Source organism: Spermophilus citellus (genome assembly GCF_964194105.1).
Source record: "Spermophilus citellus genome assembly, chromosome: 11".
In the NCBI taxonomy this organism is placed as follows: domain Eukaryota; kingdom Metazoa; phylum Chordata; class Mammalia; order Rodentia; family Sciuridae; genus Spermophilus; species Spermophilus citellus.
The window spans coordinates 69956539-69967396 of record NC_138192.1 but is presented as its reverse complement, the minus strand read 5'-3'; the positions used below and the strand labels follow the sequence as shown (position 1 = coordinate 69967396).

Below are 10858 nucleotides of genomic sequence, written 5' to 3'. Positions count from 1 at the left end.
CCTATAGATTAAATCCCCAATACAAAAAAAAAAGTAATATATATATGTAAGGAACTAAATATATATTTACTATCTCAGTGAGCCAAATTTTACCACTCCCTGAGTATATGATCTTGGGTAAGTGCTTATAGTTTATGAGTTTTTCTTCTCAAAATAATAATAATAATAATAATGTCTTTTTAAATGAATGTAAGAACTAAATGAAATTACAATGCCTACAAAGTACATTTAATTACTCAAATCCTCAGCATAAACATGCTAATTGATTCAAAATTACATTACATTTTAACTGTCCCTTTTATTGTAATTGAAAAATCATGCACAAATGGACACAGTTTTAACCAGTTTTGATTTTTCTTTTCTATACTTTGGAGGTCAAGACATCTTTATGACAGAAGAACAGAAGAAATATTATAATGCAATGAAAAAATTAGGATCGAAAAAGCCACAAAAGCCTATACCTCGACCAGGAGTAAGAAATATCAAATGATATGGGGGGAAAAGTATACAAAACCAAAAATTTGTATGGGTTTTCTCAGAGAAAAGAAATCAGCTAACATTTCCAACAAAAAAAATTTTCTTTCACATTTAGAGAATCATTAATTCATACTTTTATGGTAATAGTAAAAAAAATTAAAAGACTGAACAAGATGACATATAAAAATGTACCTTTTTCTTCAAAAGATTTAGAACTACACAATTAGAATTCAAATTAAATGGCCAGAGAATGTGTAGACATCAGAGCGGCAGAGAGAGTTAATTATCTATTTGTAGAGTAGTTGCCATTTAATGCTGGGAAGTGAGTAAACCTTTGGATGGAGCTAAGGTACAAGTAGTTTCCTACTAGATTAAGAAGTTGATGAATTGTTAAGTGAAATAAAATTTTACTTTCATTTTATATTTCCCTAGAAGTACTGAGTGTTTTGGAGAAGGAAAGAATTTCAGCAACTACCATTCATATTGACTATAAATTTAGAAATTACTAATGTCTTTTAAAAATCAAGGTCAAGGATTACATTTCAACATGATAAATAACAATCCTTGTATTTCCATGATGAACTAAACAAGCTGTGAAAATGGAGGGACCTTGACCACATTAACGATTTTCATGACAATGATCGTTGAGCTTAAATTTGGATGGAGCATCAGAGAAAATTCATAATGCTAAGCCAATGTGCCTTTTTGAGAATGATGAGAAATATATACTTTACTATGTTGATATTTATTACTAGAAGTAGAAATGAGTCAATGATGTGTATAGAAAATACTAAATATCCTTAGATTTTTTTATTGGCCAGGGAAATAGACAGATGATGGCCTTCAGTATCTGACAGTGACAGAACTGGGGAAGAGAACTACAAATCAGTTACAAAACATGTGAAATTTTTCTTTTAACATCAAAACAAGGAACGTAGATCTGGTCTGATTATCCCTGTGGAGGCTCAGCATTTTGTTTCTGACAATGCTAGCGAAGATTCTTTAGTAGGAGAAATATCAGTATTATCATACGTGGAATGTAACTGTATGTATCCTGAGATTCCCAAGTTCCCTTTAATAATTCTTTGAGAATAAAGGAAATTGATTATTAATATTATTGTACTAATAGTATTAATCCAACTGATCATGGGAAAGTTTGGTAACATCAAATCAAACAGGTGTCTCACCTCATAATTTTAGTATATTGATATGCATTTTGTTTCCTCTGACTGGTGTATACAGTATTTGATGTTTCCTATTAGAAACTGTTTGGACAAGGAGTTGCTGTTCTGATGAATAGGTACAGATAAATAGTAATTTAGATAACTAAATTTTAAATATCAATGTGCCATAAATCATCGCTTACTAAAATCAGGGTCAAACAGCTATAATGTACAGTATTAGACAGTGAATTAATGCAAAAATTGCTGATGCATATGCTAGTGTGCAAAAAAATAAAACTGTTGCTAAAAGCATTTCTGTTTCTCTACAGAACAAATTTCAAGGAATGGTCTTTGACTTTGTAACCAGACAAGTTTTTGACATAAGCATCATGATTCTTATCTGCCTTAACATGGTCACAATGATGGTGGAAACAGATGACCAAAGTGAATATGTGACTAACATTCTGTCACGCATCAATCTGGTATTCATCGTGTTGTTCACCGGAGAGTGTGTGCTGAAGCTCATTTCCCTCCGCCATTATTATTTCACGATTGGCTGGAATATTTTTGATTTTGTGGTTGTCATTCTTTCCATTGTAGGTAAGAAATATTTAAGATTTCTCAAATTCAGTTTAAAAAAAAGTGAAAGGTAAAAACAACTTTGGAATAGAGGTTCTCCCAACATTTAATCACTGTGATTATTTTGATGCATTTCATCCAGAAGTATAATCAGGAAAGACATTACATTAGAGAAAAGCTGTGGAGACACCAGCATGTAGATACTGTTGGAAGCTGGTTGAAAGATAAGGAAAAATAGAACAAAATGATGAAAAAGACCAAGACTAAATGTTAGCAGATACAAAGATTTTCTACATTACCATAAAAATGAAGTTTTACTAATCATGCACAAGGGAAGTGCGGTAAACCGGAACTTCATTTCCTTAGTTATATACTTAAAAGCCTGAAATTTACAATAGACTTCATGAACAACAACTCTTTTCATAACAGATATAAGTGAAGGTCTTGTGAAGGGAAGACCTCTGTGTGTAGGCCTGAAATATTCACTCTCTCTTAAACAAGGGGACATCAGTCAATGTTTTACCATCCATTAAAGGGAACCTTTTGGGGGCAGATTTTCATATCATTCCCCACTCTGAATAAATTGGCCTTAAATCCAATTCATGTGTTATATATACTTTTGATCCCCAATCTAATCCATGACTATAATCCTTTCAACTCAAAGGCATTTAGATTTTTGAGCTATTCTTCAGTATAGTCTTTATTTAAAAGGAAAATTGGAAAAAAAGGTTAAAAAAAAAAAAGGGACTTGATACCAATACCAGACACAGGGAATCAAAACAAACTTCAACCTTGGATCCTTTCACAAATGCACCATAAGGTACACAAGCAAATATGTAAATAAGAATATTATAATGGAAGCTCAGAAGAGCATCAAGTTCATAGATGAAAATAGCATCAAAAACTACTTTTTGATGGATAAAATATAAAAAGAGGATTTATAATTTGGAAATTTCAGAAAAAAGAAATTATATTCATATAAGTTTATACTAACATTATTGACTGCTGTTGTTCACCAGACTTGTGCATTTATTTATTTATTTTAGATCCTGACTTGGGAATGTAAGGTTAAAAATAGATTGTCAACATCCCTCAAAGACAAAAAATACTGTGGTTCTTATGGTTTAATTTATTGTTGAATGTCAAAATCAAATCATAATATAGATAAGATAGATAACAGACATGAATGGGTCCAAACGTTAACAATTCGTGAATCTAGATGGAGGGTGGTTATGTATTTATTGTACTATTTTACAACTTTTCTATGATAAATCTAGATTATATCATTCAGCCTTCCACACCTGTGAGTTCTGCATCTGTGTGTTCTTTATAAATCATGGACAAAAAATCTTCAGAAAAAAAGTGCATTTCTATTGAACATATACAGATTCTTTCTCTTGTTATTATTTCCTATATAATAGATTATAAGCTACTTACATAGCATTTACTTTGCGTTAGGTATTGTAAGTATTTTAGGGATGATTTAAAGTATACAGGAGAATGTGCATAGGTTAAATGCAAGTACTATATATTTTATGGGACTTGATTATCCATGAATTCTGGTATTCTTGATTATCCATGAATTCCCAGGAAGGAGTGAAAGGGAGTCCTGGAATCAGTACCTTGCAGATACTGAAAGATGACTGTATTATGTATGTGTGATATCTAAGAAATATAATTGAATTTCAGTATTCTGAATTTACCTCAGAGCCTTAAAAACTTAAGCATTATCTTAATAACTTTTTCACTGGTTGTATTCTCATTGTTTTATTTTTTCTTTTTTTCTTTCTTTTACTCTCATCATTTATCCACAGGAATGTTTCTTGCTGAGTTGATAGAAAAATATTTTGTGTCCCCAACCCTGTTCCGAGTGATCCGTCTTGCCAGGATTGGCCGAATCCTACGTCTGATCAAAGGGGCTAAGGGGATCCGTACACTGCTTTTTGCTTTGATGATGTCCCTTCCTGCCTTGTTCAACATCGGCCTCCTGCTCTTCTTGGTCATGTTCATCTATGCCATCTTTGGAATGTCTAACTTTGCCTACGTTAAGAGGGAAGTTGGAATTGATGACATGTTCAATTTTGAGACCTTTGGCAACAGCATGATCTGCCTGTTCCAAATCACCACCTCTGCTGGCTGGGATGGATTGCTGGCACCTATTCTCAACAGTAAACCACCTGACTGTGATCCTAATAAAGTTAATCCTGGAAGCTCAGTTAAGGGAGACTGTGGGAACCCCTCTGTTGGGATTTTCTTTTTTGTCAGTTACATCATCATATCCTTTCTGGTCGTGGTGAACATGTACATCGCTGTCATCCTGGAGAACTTCAGTGTTGCTACTGAAGAAAGTGCAGAGCCCCTGAGTGAGGATGACTTTGAGATGTTCTATGAGGTTTGGGAGAAGTTTGATCCTGATGCAACCCAGTTCATGGAATTTGAAAAACTATCTCAGTTTGCAGCTGCTCTTGAACCTCCTCTCAATTTGCCACAACCAAACAAACTCCAGCTCATTGCTATGGATTTGCCCATGGTGAGTGGTGACCGAATCCACTGTCTAGACATCTTATTTGCTTTTACAAAGCGCGTCCTAGGAGAGAGTGGAGAGATGGATGCCCTCCGAATACAGATGGAAGAGCGGTTCATGGCTTCCAATCCTTCCAAGGTCTCCTATCAGCCAATCACTACTACTTTGAAACGAAAACAAGAGGAAGTATCTGCTGTTATTATTCAGCGTGCTTACAGGCGCCACCTTTTAAAGCGGACTGTCAAACAAGCTTCATTTACATATAATAAGAACAAACTCAAAGGTGGGGCTAATCATCTTGTAAAAGAAGACATGATAATCGATAGAATAAATGAAAACTCTATTACAGAGAAAACTGATCTGACCATGTCCACTGCAGTCTGTCCACCCTCCTATGATCGGGTGACAAAGCCAATTGTGGAAAAACACGAGCAAGAAGGAAAAGATGAAAAAGCCAAAGGGAAATAAACAAAAACAAATAAAAATAATTGGGTGACAAATTGTTTACAGCCTGTGAAGGTGATGTATTTTTGTCAACAGGACTCTATTAGGAGGTCAATGCCAAACTGACTGTTTTTACACAAATCTACTTAAGGTCAGTGCCTACAATAAGACAGTGACCCCCTTGTCGGCAAACTGTGTGACTCTGTGTAAAGGGGAGACAACCTTGACAGGAGGTTACTGTCCTCACTACCAGCTGACACTGCTGAAGACAAGAGACAAAGTGGTTATGCAGACTGTAGGGACCAGTTTAAAGGGGTGCAAACTTATAATTTGGGGATTGTTTAACATGAAACACTTTAGTGTAGTAATTGTATCCACTGTTTGCATTTCAACTGCCACATTTGTCACGTTTTTACAAACTCTGTTAGTGGATTCATCTTTTTTTTAATCCATATGTTGTTTGTTATATGTGACTATTTTTGTAAACAGGATTTCTGTTGGGAAATAGACTCAAGGACCCCTTTTACAGGTATGCCACCTGGGGGTCATGGCAGCCTCATGGCCCTCCCACCTTCACCAAGACATGGTTTGCATGAAGGCATGCTGCACTTAAAGATCATGCATGAGGAAAAGAGTAACAAGGGAAGCCACGACAGTTCTTAAGCAGTTCTTAAACCTCATCTGTGTTCCTGGGAGGGTAGCTGGGTGATAACTGGAGGTGCCTTGCTGATCTTGTTTCATCCAGTCTAGCCCCTAGACCAAGTAGATTGTTTGGGGGTAAGTCATTAAGTCTTAGCAGGTGCAAACTTCATTCAAATGTCTGGAGTCATAAATGTTATATTTCTGTTTATTGTATTAAAAACTCTAAATAATGAATACTGATCCTCACCCCCACCCCCCCAGAAGACTGAATTGACCAAACGAATCCTTTATAAATTTCTGCTTAATCCTGCACTTTGTTTAGCCATCTTCAGCGAGGTTGACACTGTATATGTTAATGAAATGCTATTTATTATGTAAATAGTCATTTTACCCTGTGGTGCACGTTTGAGCAAACAAATAATGACCTAAGCACAGTATTTATTGCATCAAATATGTACCACAAGAAATGTAGAGTGCAAGCTTTATACAGGTAATATAATGTATTCCGTACCATTATAGATAGTTTGGATGCTATCAATGCATGTTTATATTACCATGCTGCTGTATCTGGTTTCTCCCACTGCTCAGAATCTCATTTATGAGAAACCATATGTCAGTGGTAAAGTCAAGGAAATTGTTCACCAGATCTCATTTCTTTAAGTCATTAAACAATAGTTTGCCGCACTCTAACAACTTTTTGGTTATTTTAAAATTTTAAGTGAATAACATATGGTGTATAGCCAGATTGTACAGACATGTTTAAAAAAACACCGCTTAACCTGTTAAAATGTGTTTAGAATTTTATAAGCAAATATAAATACTGTAAAAAGTCATTTTATTTTATTTTTCAGCATTATGTACATAAATATGAAGAGGAAATTATCTTCAGGTTGATATCACAATCACTTTTCTTACTTTCTGTCCATAGTACTTTTTCATGGAAGATATTTGCTAAACAAGAAATGAAAACAAGACTGGGTAGTTGTAGATTTTGCCTTTTTATTATTATATTTGCTAATTTTAGATTATTTCATAATTTTAAGGGGCAAAAAATAGGCTCACAAGTCACATCCAAATTATGCTTTGCAATTGGAAAGGGTATAAAATTTGATTTACATTTTTGGTAGTGCCTGCATTAACTGATTGAAGGTAGTGTTTATTTTTCATTTTTGCCTTTTTTTCCTCCTAACTTTTCTTTATGCTTTCATTTCCTTGGAGTCATGCTGCTTTAGATTGCTCTGAGTATAATGTTGGCTTTGCAATTTTTAATTTTTTTCCACAAAAAGAGAGAGTAGTGAAATTGTCAATTACATCAGGACATTTTGTGTTTCTTACAGAAGCAAATCATAGGCTCCTCTTTTTCTTAAAACTACTTAGATAAATTGTATTAGTGAACTGCATGCTGGAAAATGCTACTATTACCCTAATGATGCTAACTAACATTAAAAATGTGCAAAACTAATAAAGATTACATTTTTTATTTTATTGTTTGCCCATTTAATTTTGTTAGCAGTGTTTTTCAACTGGATGGAGATATTTTTATTTTATAGTTGGGGCAGAAGGAGAGCTCAGTATGTGCATGCACACACACACCACAGGGAGACAAGAAAATCTAGAATTGAATTGAAACTGGAGGGAAAGACTTCTTTGGAACAAGGAGAAGCAGAGTGTGATCTCTGTTAGGACAAAGAATGGGTGACAAAGCATAAGCCAGTATCTCTGGGAAAAAAAAAATATAAGAACAAGGACAATGGTGGATGGCCACTTGAGCTATAAAAAGAAGCCTTTAAATTTTTATTAAAAAAATTCAAAAATGCCATATATAAGTAGGATATTTTTTGCATCTTCAGAAACTTTCTTCATATTTCCCCATTCTGCTGTATGCATAAGGACAGTGAGATTTTTGCATTGCATCAATGGCTCCTCCCACCTTTGAGTCCCCAGTTGTTTGACCGGTGGGAAGCTCTTGCAGGAAAACACCCACACTCCCAACCCCATCTGAGGGAGAAAAATATTATTTGCTGGTTTCTTCTTTGCTGGGTTGCCCTGGATAGGCAATGGCTACATTCCTCCACTGAATGTCATATTGTCCTCTCCTACAACTAGGGCTGCTTTTATTGGGGTCAGGTAATCCTTAGTCCTCTTGTTCCTTCAGGCCTGCTGCTGGCCTGGGAGTGCTCCCTTATTCCTCATGGCTTTCCCCTCACCATGCCCACACCTTTGTAATCAGCCTCTGTATGAAAACCTTCTCTATGTCTCATTTTAAGCACACTCTCTGTCCCCTGTCTAACTAATAAAAAGTGTGAAATAGCTGGTGAGAGTCAGAAAAGGCCAAGGTTTGCTGTGAGTTAGCTTCGAGATCATTTGACTGTCTTTCATAGGTAGAAAAACACTGACTGGAGGAAACACAGGGAAATCCAGTGCAGAATTCACAGGGGCATGGAAAAGTTACTTGAGTAGTACAGAGAGTAAAGTTAACAGTCTTAACAAATTAATCTAATTTTCTGAGGAAAGAGAAGCTTTTGCTTGTTTATAGGCTCGTACTATCTCAGTTTTAGATCCAGAAGGGGAACATGGCCTTGCTCCAAAAGGAAACAGTAATGTACAGTGCTTCTCCCATCCTTCCACAACTTATTTACCCCATCTGTTCATAATATCATCACCCTAAAACAAAATGACAATTAATTCTGACTTAGTAGTGGCTGAAAAGAATTTCCTATTTCCAACTAAAGTAAATAAGAGCTATGGGATAAACTGTACAGAGATTTTATATCACACATCCTGATAAGATGCACTGAAGATAAGATTACTGTGTGCTGTGAGGCACTGTGAAAAGATTATCAACTCCTGATAAAAGCCATATCAGTACTTTACAGATATAAAAGAAGCATCAGTGAAATATATTTCACTTTGTCTATACTATTAAATATATCATATGCATTTATCCATATAAATCTCCACTTTCATCTTGGTATTATTTTTCATAATATTTGCTGCACCAAAAAGTAATGAATGCCCAAAGAATGCCTAGGTCATATTAACAGAATGTAGAAACCAACTATAAGAGGCTGCCCATCAGCTAAAGCTGAGGCAATTGGAACATCAAAAGGAATAATGATAATAATAGATTACAATTCACTGAACAAAATCAAAATCCACACGCATATACTTATGTAAGTATGTAGATAAAAGTAAAAATTCTCTTAGAGCAGACTGTTAACTAACAAATGTAGAATAATGGAGTTGAATAAATCGTGATTTAGCAGATACTGTTATGAAATTGATTCCTATAAGAATCATCAATGAATGCTAAAACTCATGGGTGCAAGTTTGAGAAGGAACAGGAAACTTAGACTGCTTGAAAGTATGTCTGTATTAATTAAACATTTCAAAAGAAGAAAATTACAGGGGAGAAACGAAGCAGGCACAACCTTCAAGAATAGTATCAATTAGGAGATGGAACAATATTACGGAATGGAATGTATGATGTATGGAAAAGCCCACATCACGTCTTGGTATCCAGTTAGGTTTTCATAACCTGAATATAACCATAAGGAAAACAAAATTGAGGGCATTCTATAAAATAACTGGACTAAATTCTTAAAATGTGCATCATGAAAAACAAAATGAAACAAAAAGGCTAAGGAACTGCTTCAGGTTGAAGAGCTACATTGGCTAAACACAATGTGTGACGATATGGGATACTGGACTGGGAATAGTGATGGAGAAAGTCATTGAAAACACTGAATTGGAGTGTGTACTGTTGACTAGTTATTAATATTTTAACATTTTGATTTTCTTAATTTTTTAAGCTAGAGTACCTATTATAAAAAAAAGAAAAGAAAATGTTATTGTTCTCAGAAAATGCATGCTAAAGTATTTAGAAGTGAAGGAGATAAAGTCCACAGCTCCCACTTCATTGAGTTCAAAGAAAAATCAGTTATATATAGTTAATTATATATGTATACACACACACACACACACTCATATATATATATATATATACATACACATGTGTATAGATAGAAAGAAATGGAGATATGGTATGCAGATAAACATAGATGTATGGTCTTTGGGGAAGGGAGGATTTTTTGGCTGTTGTGCTGTTGAAGTATCTATATATCTGTGTTTACACTATTATTTGATTCTTATATTCTGGACTTTATGATTTCTACACTCAAAATTAGATCTTCTCTACCAACTTTAAAGCATCCTGGATTTTAATTATTGTAGTTTCATCCAAGTCATCTTTCTGAAGTGTTACTTAAATGATCACATTCCTTGCTTTTCATGGTAATTCCTATTTGCTAAAACCAAAAATATTTTAGGAGAGATGTACGGCATAGTGGTTAAGTCCCCAGTATTTGAAGATGAACTGATCTAATTTGGAGATTCATATCTTTATTCTGGTGATTCTGTCCAAATGATAATTGTAGATGGTTTTTGTCTATCTATGCTGGAGCCCAGACCTTGAGGGATGTAAAAAAAATTCAAACACAGTTCCACATAGCGGCACTCCCATGACGATATTTTCATATGCCTTATCAACCCAAGAAATTAAGAAAAATGTAAAAGATATTTACAAATATGAACATATTCAATTTAAAGAATTTCATTTGAAAATTGTGTCTTCTAGATTATTTTCTAAAGATTAACATTATTTAACATATAAATATTCTTTTGAAGTGATGGTGAGAAAAAAATGATACTAGGTTATTTGTTTTAATATTTTATTTGGCCAAATGAAAAACTTTTGGTCTTCTCATTTGTATTTCACTGATGTATACAATCCTAAATCCTAGGAACCATTAGAATAGACAGCTCAACTTCATAAGTTTGTATGTTTGCAGGAATTAAAACTATATAAACTTTTAATATTAAGGGCAGCAAATATGTCCTGTGATTGCATATGCTATCCTGTGTGCAATGAGATTTCATATTATTATGTAAGTAAATTAATGTGTTTCTTAATCACCATGAATTGAATAAAGTATTCATAAAAAGATTGCTCTAGTAAGTTACAGCTGCT

General features: G+C 34.3%; 1 protein-coding gene across 1 annotated transcript in view; it reads left to right on the top strand.

The window, feature by feature from the left end:
• The window catches only part of SCN1A (sodium voltage-gated channel alpha subunit 1), a gene marked incomplete at both ends in the record, with an annotated part of 87543 nt that extends 82332 nt beyond the window's left edge, over positions 1-5211 (top strand). The window contains 3 exon segments of the mRNA XM_081260628.1: positions 375-472; positions 1970-2240; positions 4034-5211. Coding sequence (XP_081116754.1) covers positions 375-472; positions 1970-2240; positions 4034-5211 — 1547 coding nt within the window.
• Positions 5212-10858: the final 5647 nt, after the last annotated feature.